This window comes from Apodemus sylvaticus, chromosome 5 (genome assembly GCF_947179515.1).
Source record: "Apodemus sylvaticus chromosome 5, mApoSyl1.1, whole genome shotgun sequence".
In the NCBI taxonomy this organism is placed as follows: Eukaryota; Metazoa; Chordata; class Mammalia; order Rodentia; family Muridae; genus Apodemus; species Apodemus sylvaticus.
The window spans coordinates 15,841,308-15,859,853 of NC_067476.1; the positions used below are offsets into that span (position 1 = coordinate 15,841,308).

Sequence of the window (18,546 nt, forward strand, 5' to 3'; positions counted from 1 at the left end):
TACAGCACATCTTATGCCATCATTATCTGCTAATTTTGACTGTTAACTAAAAAAACATAAATGTAAGAGATAGAAAGTATGGTTCAATGAATAAAAGCACTGACTGCTCTCCCAGGAAAGCAAGGAGTGATTCTCAGTACACCCATGGTAGCTTACAGATATCTGTAAGCTGAGATTCAGGGTATCAGAAATCAGCTTCTGTTCTTTGCTGGCACATACATGTGGGCAAAATAAATACACATGAAAAATAAAAGCAAATGCTCATGATTACCAAGTAATCAGAGTATATTTATCTGATATGTTAAGATAAATGTCTTTTATTTGATATCTGGTAATACAAATTGTAAAAATAAAATTGTAAATCTAAGAGAAGAAATATATTTTTCATCTTCAGAGGGGACAAAGGTCTTTAGTATAAAAACTAAAAACCTGTCTAAAAGGATATTTGTAGGAAACCCTCCCAAGATGCTGAAGCAAGTGAGTTAACAAAGTTCAAAGCTGTGCAAGGATAACTGAGTGAAGGGAAGAGAGCCATATGAAATTTCCCTGGCAGACAAAAGTTGAATAGAGAAGAGGTGAAGGATGTAGGGATGATAAAAGAGAATATCATGCCCATCATTGTGAACACAGTCTTCTGTTGAGGATATTTCTCAGTGTTCCTTTCATGTCACGATTCCTCAGACTATAAATAAAGGGATTAAGCATGGGTATGACCACATTGTACATCACAGCTACAATCACATCTTCGTCGTTAGTGTTATTAGATGAGGGAACAAAATATAGTCCAATGATAGCTCCATAGTACAAAGAAACCACACAGAGATGAGAGCCACACGTGGACAAGGCTTTGCGGATTCCCTTGATGGAGGGAGTTTTTAGAATGGTGACTCCAATATAGCCATAAGAGACCAGAATGCATATGAATGGCAGGGTAATGACTGCATTACCTAAAACAAGGATGACCAGCTCATTGATGGTGGTGTCTGAGCTGGACAGCTTCAGCAAGGTAGAGAGGTCACAGAAATAGTGGGGGATGGCATTGTTTCTAAAGTGAGATAGGCGAGTCAACAATAGGGTGTGAACAAGGGAATTGGCAGTAGATAAGGCCCAGGACACAGCTAATAAAAGAACACAGAGCGTCTGGCTCATGATGTTGGTATAATGTAGAGGGTGGCAGATTGCCACATACCTGTCATAGGCCATGGAGGTCAGAAGGAGGCTGTCAAGATTACAAAAAATTATGTAAAAATATACCTGGGAAACACAGCCAGCATATGAGATGGACTGACTGTGTGTCAGCATATTTATGAGCATTTTTGGAGCTGTGACTGATGAGAAAGAGATGTCTGTGAGGGCCAAGTGGCTAAGAAAGAAGTACATGGGGGTGTGGAGGTGAGAGTCCAGCCTGATGAGCAGGATGATGAGCAGGTTCCCCAGCACAGTTGTCAGGTACATGACCATGAACAAGGCAGAGTACAGGCCTTTGTACTCTCCTCTGATGGGGAGCCCCAGGAGGATGAACTCAGACACAGTGCTCTCATTATCCTTCCTCATGCTCTTCCTGTTCTGTTGTGAGTAAAATAAAAATTGGGAAAGAAGGAAATGATTTTGACTATTACACTCTGAGAACATTTTCTGAATCACGAGTACTGAAAATAATATTAGTTTGTGTATTTTAACCCGCATATGAATATTTTTCTCATAGTAATGGGCTAGTGATGGCTTAGAAATAGACATAATTTGCCATCCTTAAAAACAACGGTATATCTTCTAGAGAGAATCTATGAATTTCAGAACAATTATAAAATACAACTCAGTTCTTGACCAAGGTGTCTGGATTTTGTCAACATGATTTTAGATTAAGGAATTAGTGTGTAAATTAGTATCAGCAAATAGAAAAATCAATAGGGATTTCAATGATTGTTCATCATTTTTAAACTTTCTGGAATGCACTTCCACTAGAATATCTTTCCACAAATTAAATCCAGAAAAATGTAACCATGGGATCTTCCTTACTTCTGCGAAATATTGGGATCTGGGGACTTAGAAGAAACAAGATGATCAAAGCATTAAACTTATAAATCTGAGCCAACAATATAACTTACTAATATCAGTTTGCAAGCAGCTATGAGTTCTTCTAGTAATAACAATTTCTCAGTCAATGAGCTCACTCTTCTATCACTCTTCCTAGGCGGAATAAAATGACCTTAATTGCATGTTAACATTGTCAGCTCTAACCTAAGCATCTCATTGAAGTACCAGAACATCTGGATATACGTGACTTTCCTGACACTTCTTGTATCATCCAAGACAATTCTTTGTGTTTTTCTAGCAAAAAAAAAAAAAAAATGTCACCTGTTTTATTTGTATCCTGGGTTATAAGCCAAAGACTCTTACATTTTAATCCTTTCCATACTTTCCATTCTTTGTTTCTAAACTGGGATTCTCTCTTTTTTTTTCTGTGATCATTCCCTATGCAAGTGAATAATCAGTAAATAATAGGAAAAGGAACATGGTAAAGTTATAGTTGATATCCTATCTGCTGAGAGAGCTCCATGGTTATATTCTATGGAAATACTTGTATAATGGTCAGCTTTTCTCTGATTGCCAGCAATACCATATTTTCCTCTTCACACATTCCATGTTAATCTATGAATTCACCCAATTTGGTCAGTACGTCTTTAAAATGCCTATATATCATCAGTTTCACTCTCAAAAAAATCACTTAATTTGATATTGTCTGAAATTAATTATAATTTTTCTCACTAATTTCAGTATTAATAATAATTACTTCATCACAGTGAAAATTTTTCTTATCTGTCCACAGGTAGATGATTTCTAATATTTTGCCATTTTGAGCAATATATCAATAAGCAATATTATTCTTATGTTATTTTATATAGTATACATGATGTGTGCAGAAATGAGTTTAGAGAAAGAGACATCATCCCTTGTTCTGAAAACCTATCAGGTCATAAGTGGCTAAAGTGATAAAGTAGCTGACATATATTCTAAGAAGAGTCTTTAGTGGAAGAACCTACATAGGAAGATTGTAAAAATGTGTCTCTTGGCAAGTGTTTGGAAAACACATCTAGGAGCTTTGAGAAATAAGGAAAACCCAAGGTAACTGCCAATAAATAATGTAAATATTGGAGAATATAATGTCTAATTTGCTGTGCAGGAAAAGTTTCCATCTGTTCGAGAACAGTAACATGTAAGAAAAATAAAGAATCAGAAAATAGGAAGTGGTTTGGCTGCCAGGTAGGAAATAGATTGGAGAAGCCAATACTAGCTGGAATATGAACATCAGGGGCTATTATGGAAAATGCCATAAATAGTTGGAAAGAAGTTAGAAGAAAACAGAACATAAATTGTGTGACATTTAAATGTGACCAAAGAAGGTGATTTTCCTGCTTTCTTTCAAAAATGGGTAAGTTTGCCTTTGTCAGGGCAGATAGGTCCAGAGTCTGCAGGTTTCCATGCACAATCACTCTCTTAGAGGCAAAAGGAGGGGGAAGGAGTAGAGGGTTCATGGAGGAGATGGAAGAGTAACCCAGGAGGTGGACAACTTTTGAATACAAATAAATAAAATAATAAAAAACAAAAACACACAAATGAAAAACAAAATAAGAAACCTATTCTATCAAGAGGTTTTTCTTATGGAGGCAATGTCCCTTTATCTCAAAAATTGAGCAGGTTCTCAATGCAAGGAAAATTATTCTGTGGAAGACTGTGCTTGAAGGTATGATCTTACAATTTGAAATGCATGCTGAACATGATACAGACAACGAGAAAGACAGTGACAGACAGAAACAGAGGAAAAAAAAGAGACATAGAAACAGAGAGACACAGATATACTCAAACATATCCAGTAATAAAGATGTATATACATTCTATGCCTGATATGATAGGCAAACCTTTATGATGAACACAGATACCTTTAGCTAAGAAGTATGGGGAAATTCTTCTATATCTCTCGAGAAGAAACACAACATTGGGAAAGAACTGTATTATCTGAAGCAGTCATACATTCATTGCAACAATCAGAAGAGTAATCAGTTCAAAGTCAGACAAGACAGATATATATGAATATGTACATTTTCCATATCTCCTAGGAAGTCCATTTGAGATCTAATTTTGATGTAGAATACCTAGGTGCAATTCCCATCCCCAGATCCAAATTAGGGACACACAGAATAAAACTGTTATGTTGTCCGTGACTCTCTTAGGGAAAGAACTATTTTGAAGCAGGCATGAGAGTCCCTTCACCCTTGAGAAACAGTGGCAGTAAATAGAACAAGATTATCCATCATTTTTTTTCCTCTTTTAAACATGAGAAAACATGAAAGAATTCTTTATATTTATGGATTATTTTCTAGCTCTTAATGCTAAAACCTATTGTAGTCCTAACAACAAGTATAGTCCAATTTGAAAATGATGCTTATAATAAAGTAATGAATATTAAAGGAAATGTTTAAAACAGGTCCATAATCTAATGAGATTTGTATTTATCTTAAAATAGATACCAGAATACTTTTCCCATCTCCCAGATTGAAGCGATAGCAAGAAGAAGGCAATCTGAAGATACCGACAGTATTGCACCATCAGAAGGCAACAAATAAATACATTTTGTCAACCATCTGAGTTAGAAACCCTAGTTTCCAGAACTATGGGTAAATGTATTACCATTAAACCAATTTATGCAATATTATTATGATGGTGAATGGATATTAAGCAATGTAAATGTTTGTTTATATATAAAAATTATTGGCAGTGATTCTGTGCTCTTTTAGTGAACTCACAGACTAGAAGAAGCTTAGGTAGGCTTCCTGCCCTACAAACTTCTCTCCAATTATCTCAACTCCTCCCCATTGCCAGTCCATTGATGTGGTGAACTGGGTATGCTTGGCCCACAGAGAGTGGCACTGTAAGAAGTTTTGGCCTTGCTCAAGGAAGTGCATTACTCTAGAGGTGGATTTTAGAGCACTGGCCAGAGCAGAACAGTCAGTTTTCTCCTGAATGCACACAGATCAAGATGCATAACTCTTTTTTTTCTTTCCAATTTTTTTTTGTGGTCTGTCATAATTCATTTTTTTTCTTCATTTTTTTATTTGATATATTTTTTATTTACATTTCAAATGATTTCCTCTTTTCTGGCTCCCCACTCCCTGAAAGTCCCATAAGCCCTCTTCTCTTCCCCTATTCCCCCATCCAACCCTTCCCCACTTCCCTGTTCTGGAATTCCCCTATGCTGTTGCACTGAGTCTTTCCAGAACCAGGGTCCACACCTCCGTTCATCATGGACATCATTTAATATGTGGATTATGTCTTGGGTATTCCACATTTCTATGCTAATATGCACTTATCAGTGAGTGCATACCATGATTGATCTTTTGAGACTGGGTTGCCTCATTTAGTATGATCTCTAGATCTATCCATTTGTCCAAGAATGTCATGAATTCATTGTTTCTTATGGCTGAATAGTACTACATTGTGTAAATATACCACATTTTTTGTATCCATTCCTCCGTTGAGGGGCACCTGGGTTTTTTCCAGCTTCTGGCTATTACAAACAGGGCTTCTATGAATATAGTGGAGCATGTGTCCTTATTGCAGGCCAGGGAATCCTCTGGGTATACGCCCAGGAGTGGTATAGCTGGGTCCTGCGGAAGTGTCATGCCCAAATTTCTGAGGAACCACCAGACTGATTTACAAAGTGCTTGTACCATCTTGCAATCCCCCAAGCAGTGGAGGAATGTTCCTCTTTCTCCACATCCTCGCCAACACCAGCTGTCTCCTGAGTTTTTAATCTTAGCCATTCTGACTGGTGTGAGGTGAAATCTCAGGGTTGTTTTGATTTGCATTTCCCTAATGACTAATGACGTTGAACATTTTTTAAGGTGCTTCTCGGCCATCCAAAGTTCTTCATGTGAAAATTCTTTGTTTAGCTCCGTACCCCACTTTTTAATAGGGTTATTTGTTCTCTGGTTTCTACCTTCTTGAGTTCTTCGTATATATTAGATATTAGTTCTCTGTCAGATGTAGGGTTGGTGAAGATCCTTTCCCAATCTGTTGGCTGATGTTTTGTCCTTTTGACAGTGTACTTTGCCTTAAAGAAACTTTGTAATTGTATGAGGTCCCATTTGTCAATTCTTGATCTTAGAGCATAAGCTATTGGTGTTCTGTTCAGGAACTTTTCCCCTGTGCCCATGGCCTCAAGGTTCTTCCCCAGTTACTTTTCTATTAGTTTCAGTGTGTCAGGTTTTATGTGGGGGTCCTTGACCCACTTGGAGTTGAGCTTAGTACAAGGAGATAAGAATGGATCAATTCACATTCTCCTGCATGTGGACCTCCAGTTGACCCAGCACCATTTGTTGAAATGACTATCTTTTTTTCCACTGGATGTTTTCAGCTCCTTTGTCAAAGATAACGTGACCATAGGTGTGTGGGTTCATTTCTGGTTCTTCAATCCTATTCCATTGAGCAACTTGCCTGACATTGCACCAATACCATGTATTTTTTATCACTATTGCTCTGTAGTAATGTTTGAGGTATGAGATAGTGATTCCCCCAGAAGTTCTTTTACTGTTGAGAATAGTTTTAGCTATCCTGGGTTTTTTGTTATTCCAGATGAATTTGAGAACTGTTCTTTCTAACTCTATGAAGTACTGTGTTGGGATTTTGATGGGGATTGTGTTGAATCTGTAGATTGCTTTTGGCAAGATGGCCATTTTAACTATATTAATCTTGCCAATCCATGAGCATAGAAGATTTTCCATTTTCTGAGGTCTTCTTCGATTTCCTTCTTCAGACATGTAGTCTGAAGGTCTTTCACTTGTTTATTTAGAGTCATCCCAAGATACTTTATGCTGTTTGTGGCTATTATGAAGGGTGTCATTTCCCTAATTTCTTTCTCAGTCTGCTTATCCTTTGAGTATAGAAAGGCTACTGATTTGCTTGAGTTGATTTTGTAACAAGCCACTTTGGTGAAGTTGTTTATCAGCTGTAGTTCTCTGGTAGAGTATTTTGGGTCACTTTAGTAGATTATTATATAGTCTGCAAATAGTGATAGTTTGATTTCTTCTTTTCCAATTTGGATCCCTTTGACCTCCTTATGTTGTCTACTTTCCCTAGCTAGGACTTCAAGAATTATATTGAAAAGATATGGAAAGAGCGGGCAGCCTTGTCTAGTCCCTGATTTTAGTGGCATTGCTTCAAGTTTCTCTCCATTTAGTTTGATGCTGGCTACCGGTTTGCTGCATATTGCTTTTACTATGTTTAGATATGGGCCCTGAATTCCTGTTCTTTCCAAGACTTTTAGCATGAAAGGATGCTGAATTTTGTCAAATGCTTTTTCAGTATCTAATGAAATGATCATGTGTTTTTTTTTTTCTTTGAGTTTGTTTATGTAGTGGATAGCATTGATGGACTTCCATATATTGAACCATCCCTGCATCCCTGGGATGAAGTCTACTTGATCATGGTGGATGATCGTTTTGATATGGTCTTTGATTCGGTGGGCAAGAATTTTATTGAGTACTTTTCAATCGATATTCATAAGAGATATTGGCCTGAAATTCTCTTTCTTTATTGGATCTTTGTGTGGTTTTAGTATCAGTGTAATTGTGGCATTGTAGAACAAGTTGGGTAGTGTTCCTTCTGTTTCTATCTGGTGGAATAGTTTGAAGAGTATTGGTGTTAAGTCTTCTTTGAAGGTCTGATAGAATTCCTCACTAAAACCATCTGGTCCTGTGCTTTTTTTGGTTGGAAGGCTTTATATGACCCCTTCTATTTCTTTAGGGGTTATGGGTCTGTATAGATGATCTATTTGATCCTGATTTAATTTTAGTATTTGGTATCTGTCTAAGAAATTGTCCATTTCCTCCAGATTCTCCAGTTGTGTTGAGTACAGGCTTTTGTAGTAGGATCTGATAATTTTTTGAATTTCCTCAGTTTCTGTTGTTATATCTCCCTTTTCATTTCTAATTATGTTAATTTGGATACTGTCTCTGTGTCCTTTGGTTAGTCTGGCTAAGGTTTTATCTATCTTGTTGATTTTTTCAAAGAACCAGCTCCTGGTTTTGTTGATTCTTTATATGGTTCTCTTAGTTTCTACTTGAGTGATTTCAGCCCTGAGTTTGATGATTTCCTGTCTTCTTCTCCTGGGTGAATTAGCTTCTATTTGTTCCAGGGCTTTCAATTGTGCCATTAAACTTCTAGTGTATGCTCTCTCCAATTTCTTTTTGGAGGCACACAAAGCTATGAGTTTTCCTCTTAGCACTGCTTTCATTGTGTCCCATAAATTTGGGTATGTTGCGCCTTCATTTTCATTAAATTCTAAAAAAAATCTTTGATTTCTTTATTTCTTCCTTGACCAAGGTATCATTGAGTAGAGTATTGTTCAGTTTCCATGTGTATGTGGGCTTTCTGTTGTTTTTGTTGTTATTAAAGGCCACTTTTACTCCATAGTGATCTGATAGGAGGCATGGGATTATTTCAATCTTCTTATATTTGTTGAGGGATTTCTTGTGACCAACTATATGATCCATTTTTGAGAAGGTACCATGAGGTGCTGAGAAAAAGGTATATTTTTTTGCTTTGTGATGAAAAATTATATATTTATCTCTTAAATCCAATTGGTCCAAAGCTTCAATTATTTTCACTGTCTCCCGGTTTAGTTTCTGTTTTCCTGATCCGTCCATTGAGGAGAGTGGAATGTTGAAGTCATCCACAATTATTGTGTTAGGTACAATGTGTACTTTGAGCTTTAGTAAAGTTTCTTTTATGAATGAGGGTGACCTTGCATTTGGAGCATAGATGTTCAGAATTAAGAGTTCTTCTTGGTGGATTTTTCCTTTGACCATCAAGAGTTGTCCTTCCGTGTCTCTTTTGATGACATTAGGTTGAAAGTCAATTTTATCTGATATTAGAATGGCAACTCTGGCTTTTTTCCTGAGACCATTTGATTGTAGAATTGTCTTCCAGTGTTTTACTCTAAAGTAGTTTTTGTCTTTGACACTGAGGTGTGTTTCCTGTATGCAGCAAAATGTAGAGTCCTGTTTACGTATCCATTCTGTTAGGCTATGTCTTTTTATTGGGGAATTGAGTCCATTGTTGTTAAGAGATATTAAGGAGTAGTGATTATTGCTTCCTATCATTTTTGATGCTGCTTTTTATACTTGTGTGGTTATCTTCTTTTGGGTTTGATGAAAAAAGGTTATTATCCTGCTTTTTCCAGAATATAGTTTCCCTCCTTGTATTGGTGATTTCCCCCTATTATCCTTTGTAGGGCTGGGTTTGTGAAAAGATATTGTGTAAATTTGGTTTTGTCATGGAATATCTTGGTTTCTCCATCAATAGTGATTGAGAGTTTCACTGGGTATAGTAGTTTTGGCTGACATTTGTGCTCTCTTAGAGTCTGCATGAGCTTTGCCCAAGATCTTCTAGCTTTTATGGTCTCTGGTGAGAAGTCTGGTGTAATTCTGACAGGTCTTCCTTCATATGTTACTTGCCCTTTTTCTCTTACTACCTTTAGTATTCTTTCTTTGTTCAGTACATTTGGGGTTTTGATTATTATGTGATGGGAGGTATTTCTATTCTGTTCCAGTCTATTTGGAGTTCTGTAGGCTTCTTGTATATTCATGGGCATCTCTCTCTTTTGGTTATGGAAGTTTTCTTCCATAATTTTGTTGAAGATAGCTGCTGTCCCTTTAATTTGTAAATCTTCACTCTCATCAATGCCTATAATCTTTAGGTTTGGCTTTCTCATTGTGTTCTGGATTTCCTGGATATTTTGGGTTACAAGCTTTTTGCATTTTTCATTTTCTTTGACTGTTGAGTCCATGGTTTCTATGGACTGAGAATTCTTTCTTCTATCTCTTGTATTCTGTTGTTGATATTTGCATCTAAGGCCCCCTATTTTTCCCCAAGGTTTTCTATCTCCAAAGTTGTGTCTCTTTGCAATTTCTTAATTGTTTCTACTTCTGTTTTTAGATCCTGGATGTTTTTGCTCAGTTCCTTCAGTTCCTTGTTTGTGTTTTCCTGTAATTCTTTGAGAGATTTTTGTGTTTCCTCTTTCATGACTTCTGCCTGTTGATCAAAGTTTGCCTGTTTTTTTTTTTAAGTGATTTTTGCATTTCCTCCTTATTGGCTACTATCTTTTGACCCATATTCTCCTGAATTTCTTTAAGTGATTTTTGTGTTTCCCTTGTAAGGGCTTCTAGCTTTTGATCATTTTTCTCCTGAATTTCTTTAAGAGATTTATTTATGTCCTTCATGTGTTCCTCTAACAGCATCATGATCAGTGATTTTAAATTCAACTCGTTTTTCTTGTGTGTTGGTGTTTCCAGGACTTGCTGTTGTTGGAGAATTCTGTTCAGATGCTGCCAAATGCCTTGGTTTCTGTTAGAAATGTTCCTATGTTTGACTTTAACCATCTAGTTCTCACTGGTGTTAGATGGTCTTATTGCCACTGACTGGTGCTTTAACCTCCTGTGGACCTTTCAGGCTATTTCTGCAACACTGGATGCCTGGGTTTCCTCTGGCCCAGGTTGCTGATGTGCTGCCTTCCTCTTTTGTGCCATTGGAACCCTGCTGAGTCTTGTCCCAAGCAATATTATACTTGGGTTGTCTCAGTGAACCAGGTGTTCCCAAACTGCTCTGTCATGGAGTGAAGGTAGGAGTGGAGAGTCACCCCTCTGCTGATCCCCACATAGGACACAGGCCCCATGACAGGCTGACTGGTCATATGAAACTGGTAAAGACATAAAAACATAAATAAGAGCATTAAAAACTCAAACTGAGGAAATTCTGGAGATTGAAAACCTAGAGAATAGAACAGAAACAAAAGATACGAATGTCAGCAACAGAATACAGGAGATGGAAGAGAAAATCTCAGATGTAGAAGATACAAAAAATTGATATATCAGTTAAAGAAAGTATTAAATCTAAATAATTCCTGACACAAAACATCCAGAAAATCTGGGATACCATGAAAAGACTTAACTGAAAAAAAAATAGGAATGGAAAAAGTTAAAAAACCAGGCAGCATATACTAGCTGATTTGAGGCCCCCATCACATATATAGTAGGGGACTGCCAGGTCTGATCTCAGTGAGAGAAGCTGTGCAGAGTCCTTGAGAGACTTCAGTTTCCAGGGAGTGGGGAGGCCTTGTGAGAGGGGGAGCATCCTCTCAGGGACAAGGGTAGAAGTGATGGGATGAGAAATCATGGGAGAGGGACTGCACGGGTGGGCGATGGCTGGATTGTTAATTAATTAATTAAAATGGCAAAGAGTTCTGATTACAGGGTTCAGAAAATATTCTCAATAAAACCACAGAAGAAAACAGTTCCAAACTAAAGAAAGCGATGCCTACAAATATACAAGAAGCCTATACATCACAAATTAGACTGGACCAGAAAAGAAAATCTTCCCTCCACAAAATAATGAAAACACATATCTTCAGAGCAAAAAAAAAATATTAAAAGCAACAAGGGGAAAAGGAAAGGTAACATACAAAAATCATACCTATCAGAATTATACCCAATTTCTCTAGAAACACCTGGAAAGATATCTTGCAAGCTTTAAAATCCAGAGGCCAACTTAGACTACTATACCCAGAAAATCGCTCAATCACTATTGATGGATAAAACAAGCTATTTTAAGACAAACCCAAATTCAAACAATATCATTCCACAAATCCAGCCCTACAGAAGATACTAAAAGCAAAACTCCAACCCAAGAAGGGCAGATACATCAAAGAGGACAGGAAATATGTAATTCCATACCAGCAAAAACAAGGGGAGTACACACAGATGCACATACATATACTCACACAAACACACACAAATACATACCTCACACCCCACTACCAAAATCAAAACAAAAGAAAATAAGAATCATTTGTCATTAATATCTCTCAATATCAATGGAATTAATTCCCCAATAAAAATACATAGGCTACCAGAAGGGATGCTAAAACCTGACCCATAATACTGCTGCCAACAAGAAAGACACCTTATCATTAAAGAAAGATGTTTCTTTAGAGTAAAGAGCTGAAATATATTTTCCAAGCAAATAGACCTAAGAAGCAAACTTGAGTATTCATTCTAGTATCTAATAAAATAGACTTTAAAGCAACATTAATCTAAAGAGACAGGGAAGGACATTTCATATGCATCAAAGAAAAAAAATCTATCAATATAATATCTCAATTCTGAACATCTATGCCCCCAAAACAAGAGCATCCACATTGGTTTTTTGATTTTTTTTTTTTTTGAGACAGGTTTCTCTGTATAGGCCTGGGTGTCCTGGAACTCACTCTGTAGACCAGGCTGGCCTTGAACTCAGAAATCCACCTGACCTTGCCTCCCAAGTGCTGGGATTAAATATGTGTACCACCACTGCCTGGCACATCCACATTTGTTAAAGAAACATTGCTAAAATAGAAATAGCACATGGACCCACATACATTAACACTGGGAGATTTCAACACCTCACCCTCACCAATTGACATATCATGCAGACAGAAACTAAACAGAGAACTAATGAAACTAACAGACATTAGTAATTAAATGGACATAATAGATATCTATAGAGTATTTCAACCAAAGAGAAAAAAAATACCTTTTTCTCAGCACTTCATGAGTCCTTCTAAATTCAATGTGTAGTCACAAAACAAGCCTCAGTAGATATGAAAAAGTTTAAATAACACCTTATCAGGCCATGATGGATGAAAGTCAGGATTCAACAAAAATATAAACACCAGAAAGCCTACACACTCATGGAAATTAAACAACTCTCTACTCAATAATCTCTGAATCAGAGAATATTGAAAGAAAAATTAAAGACTTTGTAGAATTTAATGAAAACAAGGCCACAATATTCCCAAATCTATTCAGCACAATGAAAGCAGTGCTAAGAGGACACTTCATAGCACTAAGTGGTTCCACAAAGAAATTGGAAATTGCTGATAAGAACAATTTTAATGTAAATATAAAAACACTAGAACAAAAGAAGCAAGCATGCCAAAGAGGAGTAGAAGTCAGGAAATAATCAAAATTGGCAGTAACCTTTATCAGTTAGAAACAATTCAAAGAATCAACTAAATCAAGAGCTGGTTCTTTGAGAAAATCAACAAGATAGACACACTCTTAGCCAAACTTAACAAAAGACAAGAAACAATATCCAAATAAAATTAAAAAAAAATAGAAAAGGAGACATAACAATAGACATTGAGGAAATTCAAAGAATGAATCATTGGGTATTCTTTTAAAAGCCTGAATTACAAAAATTTGGAAAATCTTATTAAAATGGATAATTTTCTAAACAGAGACCACATAACAAAGTTAAATCCAGATCTGTAAACTATTTTAACAGCTCTATAAAACCTTAAGGAAATGGGAGTAGTCATCAATAGTCTCCTCACCAAATAATGTGCAGGAGCAGATGGCTTTAATGTGAAAAGTCTACTAGACTATTAAACTATTGCTATTTGCAGACCTCAAGATTTCTATCAAAGAACCTGTACAGCTGATAAACACATTCAGAAATCTGGCTAGATACAAAATTTATTCAAGGATATTTGTAGTATAGAAATGATAAATGGGCTCAGAAAGAAATTAGAGAAACAACATCTTTCACAATAACCATGAATAATAAAAAGTATCTTGGTGTAACTAACCATCCAAGCGAATGAACTATATGACAAGAATTTCAAGTTGCTGAAGAAGGAAATTGAGGAAGAAATCAGAAGATGGATAGATGTTCTATGTTCATGGATCTGTATGATAAACATAGTGAAAATGCACATCTTACCAAAAGCAATTTACAAATTCAATTCAATTCCCAACACAATTAAAATTCCAACACAATAATTTACACACTTTGACAGAGCAATTCTCAACCTGATAGCTAAACAATAATAAACAATATAAAAAACTTTCAGAGGTATCACCATTCCTAACCTCAAGCTGTACTGACCTCAGAGTAATAGTAATGAAAAATGTATGGTACTTCTATAGTAACAGATTAATTAATAGAATCAAATTGAAGATACCAAAATAAACCCACATGCATAAAGACTCCTGTATTTAGCAAAGAAGGCAAAAAAAGCCAATGGAAAAAAGAAAGCCCTGTCAATAAATGGTATTGATCTAATTGGATGCCTGCATATACAAAAATGCAAATGGATCCATATGTATCACACTGTACTCACCCAAGTCCAGTTACATCACTGACTTCAACCTAAAACTGGATACACTAAATCTGATAGAACAAAATGTAGAGAATTTCCTTGAACTCATTAGTATAATCTAAAGGTTAATGTTCTAAGATCAGCATTTGATAAATGGAATCTCTTGAAACTGAAAAGCTACTATAAGGCAAAGGACAGTATCAATAGGACAAAAAGGCAGCTTACAAATTTAGAAAGGATCTTCCCCAACCCTACATGCCAGAGGGTTAATATCTAAAATTCATAAAGAACTCAAGAAGCTTGACACCTGCAGGCCAAATCACACAGTTGAAAAATGGGGTGCAGAGCTTAACAGAGAATTCTCAGCAGAGGAATATCCTATGGACTAGACACAATTGAAGAAATGTTGAAAACCCTTAGTCATCAGGGAAATGCAAATGAACACAAGTCTACATTCCATTCTATCTTGCACCAGTCAGAATGTCTAAATTCAAAATCTCAAATGATAGCACACACTGTCAGTGATGTAGAGAAAGAGGAACACTCTCACATTGCTAGTTGCTTTGCAAACTTTTACAACCATTTGAGGAAATCAATTTGCTAATTTCTCAGAAAACAGAATAGTGCTGCCTCGGCTGAGAAAGAAATTAGGGAAATGACCCCCTTCACAATAGCCACAAACAGTATAAAGTATCTTGGGGTGACTCTTACCAAACATGTGAAAGATCTGTATGACAAGAACTTCAAGACTCTGAAGAAGGAAATGGAAGAAGACCTCAAAAAATGGGAAAACCTCCCATGCTCATGGATCGGTAGAATCAATATAGTTAAAATGGCCATTTTGCCAAAAGCAATATACAGATTCAATGCAATACCCATCAAAATCCCAACTCAATTCTTCACAGAGTTAGAAAGAGCAATTATCAAATTCATCTGGAACAACAAAAAACCCAGGATAGCTAAAACTATTCTCAGCAACAAAAGAAAATCTGGGGGAATCAGTATCCCTGACCTCAAGCAATACTACAGAGCAATAGTGTTAAAAACTGCATGGTATTGGTACAGTGACAGACAGGAGGATCAATGGAACAGGATTGAAGATCCAGAAATGAACCCACACACCTATGGCCACTTGATCCTCGACAAAGAGGCTGAAAACATCCAATGGAAAAAAGATAGCCTTTTCAACAAATATTGCTGGTTCAACTTGAGGTCAGCATGCAGAAGAATGCGAATTGATCCATCCTTGTCTCCTTGTACTAAGCTCAACTCCAAATGGATCAAGGACCTCCACATAAAGCCAGACACTCTGAAGCTAATAGAAAAGAAACTGGGGAAGACCCTTGAGGACATCGGTACAGGGAGAAAGTTTCTGAACAGAACACCAATAGCGTATGCTCTAAGAGCAAGAATTGACAAATGGGACCTCATAAGGTTACAGAGTTTCTGTAAGGCCAAGGACACCATCAAGAGGACAGATCGGCAACCAACAAATTGGGAAAAGATCTTCACCAATCCTACATCAGATAGAGGGCTAATATCCAATATATATAAAGAACTCAAGAAGTTAGACTCTAGAAAACCGAACAACCCTATTAAAAAATGGGGTACAGAGTTAAACAAAGAATTCTCACCTGAAGAACTTCGGATGGCAGAGAAGCATCTTAAAAAATGCTCAACTTCATTAGTCATTAGGGAAATGCAAATCAAAACAACCCTAAGATTTCATCTTACACCAGTCAGAATGGCTAAGATTAAAAATTCAGGAGACAGCAGGTGTTGGAGAGGGTGTGGAGAAAGAGGAACACTCCTCCACTGCTGGTGGGGTTGCAAATTGGTACAACCACTCTGGAAATCAGTCTGGCGGTTCCTCCGAAAACTGGGCACCTCACTTCCAGAAGATCCTGCTGTACCACTCCTGGGCATATATCCAGAGGATTCCCCACCATGTAATAAGGATACATGCTCTACTATGTTCATAGCAGCCCTATTTATAATTGCCAGATGCTGGAAAGAACCCAGGTATCCCTCAACAGAAGAGTGGATGCAAAAAATGTGGTATATCTACACAATGGAGTACTATTCAGCCATTAGAAACAATGAATTCATGAAATTCTTAGGCAAATGGATGGAGCTAGAGAACATCATACTAAGTGAGGTAACCCAGACTCAAAAGGTGAATCATGGTATGCACTCACTAATAAGTGGTTATTAACCTAGAAAACTGGAATACCCAAAACATAATCCACACATCAAATGAGATACAAGAAGAAAGGAGGAGTGGCCCCTGGTTCTGGAAAGACTCAGTGAAACAGTATTCGGCAAAACCAGAACGGGGAAGTGGGAAGGGGTGAGAGGGAGGACAGGGGAAGAGAAGGGACTGTCGGGGAGTGGGGGGGCTAGAAAAGGGGAAATCATTTGAAATGTAAATAAATTATATCGAATAAAAAAATCCAAAAAGAAAAAAGAAAAAAACAAAACAAAACAAAACAAAAAAAAAAAAACAAACAAACAAAAAAAAAGAATAGTGCTGCCTCACATCCCATATGCTTGGGGCAGGCAGTAGCACTATTGGGAAGTGGGACCTTACTGGAGTAGGTATGGTCTTGTTGGAGGAAGTGTGTGACTGGGGGGAGCTTTGAGAGATTCTGCCTAGCAGCCTGAGAAAGCTAGTCTTCTCTTTGACTTTGGTAGGCAATGTAGAACTCTCCCCTACTCCAGGGTTATGCCTACCTCAATGCTGCCATGCTTTCTGCATTGATAATTGGACTGAACCTATGAACCTGAACCTCAGCCCCAAATAAATGTTGTCTTTTATAAGAGTTGCCTTGGTCATGGTGTCTGTGGTAGTTTGAATATGCTTGGTTTAGGGAATAGCACTATTTTACTTGTAGCCTTGTGGAAGTAAATGTGACCTTGTGCAAGGAAGTTTGTCACTGTATGTATAGATTTTAAGACCCTCATCCTAGCTGCTTGATAATCAGTTTTTCCCTAGAGGCCTTCAGATGAAGATGTAGAAATATCAGCACCTCCAGCCCCAAGTCTGCTTTGATGCTGCTATGGTCCCAGCAGTAAAACCCAACCTGAAACAGAAGTTGGTACCAAGAGTGTGATATTTTTGTGTTAGGCTTAACCATGTTTTGTTTGGAAGAATATGAATTTTTGGACTTTGGACTTGGAAAGCAATGCAATGTTTTAAGTGGGCTGTACTAGTAGGAATATAGATTAACTTTGTTTCAGAGGGTGACTTAAACTGTAGAAGCCTGGCTTTCAGTGTTACAGAAAAGAATTTTAATATGTGGCCAAGAGACTGTTGTGATATTTTGAGAAAGAATGTGGCTGTTTTTTGTCATTGTCATAACAGTCTACTTCAATCTAAGGTAAAGATATTTTATATTAATTACATTGGCAAAGGTTGTCTCAAAAACAAAACAAAACAAAACAAAACAAAACACCGGAAGAGATTATGTTCTCTGGTTTAATCCTATGAAGTACATTTAAATAAAAAGGAACAAGCTGAGGAAAGAGCAATATAAAATGCATGATTCAAGTAACAAAAGGTTACCAGTAAGTGAATTGGAGTTGAATCATATGTTCAAAGAGATAAACAGATCAAGGGAGTAGTAACTTTGAATCAAGATTCCTCCTAGTGATAATACCCAGAAGAAGCTACACTTCCAGATGCTCTAACACTCCCAGGATCATTGGATCAGAGGTGAGGAGGACTTATCAGCTGTCTCGATGCCACTGGGCATAACTGGAACCAGAGGGATTAAGGGATGCAGGATCCCTGCCCGACAATAGCATGAGAACGTTCTGGTCTGGGCTGGTTTACACTGGGTGATAACTCTGCAGCCAGTCCCACAACACTCAGAGGAAGTTACACTCCTAAGCACTCTAAAAAGCCCAGGATAACAGGATCCCCAAATCGCAGTACCACAGAGACAGCTGGACTCCGAGGAGATCTGAAACAAGCAGGATCACAGCAAGGACAGGCTCCAATCAGATGTTGTGAGGGCAGGTAGCAATAGAGATAATTAGATGGCAGGAGGCAAGCATAAGAACATAAGCAGCAGAAAGCAAGGTAACTTGGCATCATCAGAACCCAATTTTCCCACCATAGCAAGTCCTGGATACAGCATCTCACCAGAAAAGCAAGATTCATATCTAAAATCACTTCTCATGATAATGATAGAGGATTTTAAGAAGGACATGAATATATCCCTTAAAGAAATACTGGAGAACACAGGTAAACAGGTAGAAGCACTTAAAGAAGAAACACAAAAATCTTTTAAAGAATTACGGGAAAACACAATCAAACAGGCAAAGGAAATGAACAAAACTATTCAAGA

General features: G+C 37.2%; 1 protein-coding gene across 1 annotated transcript in view; it reads right to left on the reverse strand.

Annotated features, from left to right (window-relative positions):
* Positions 1-615: 615 nt before the first annotated feature.
* Positions 616-18,546, reverse strand: part of LOC127685304 (olfactory receptor 50-like) — a 314,138-nt gene continuing 296,207 nt past the window's right edge. Inside the window, exon 2 of the mRNA XM_052182364.1 lies at positions 616-1,545. Within this exon, the coding sequence (XP_052038324.1) occupies positions 616-1,545 (930 nt within the window). The remainder of the gene's footprint in view (positions 1,546-18,546) is intronic.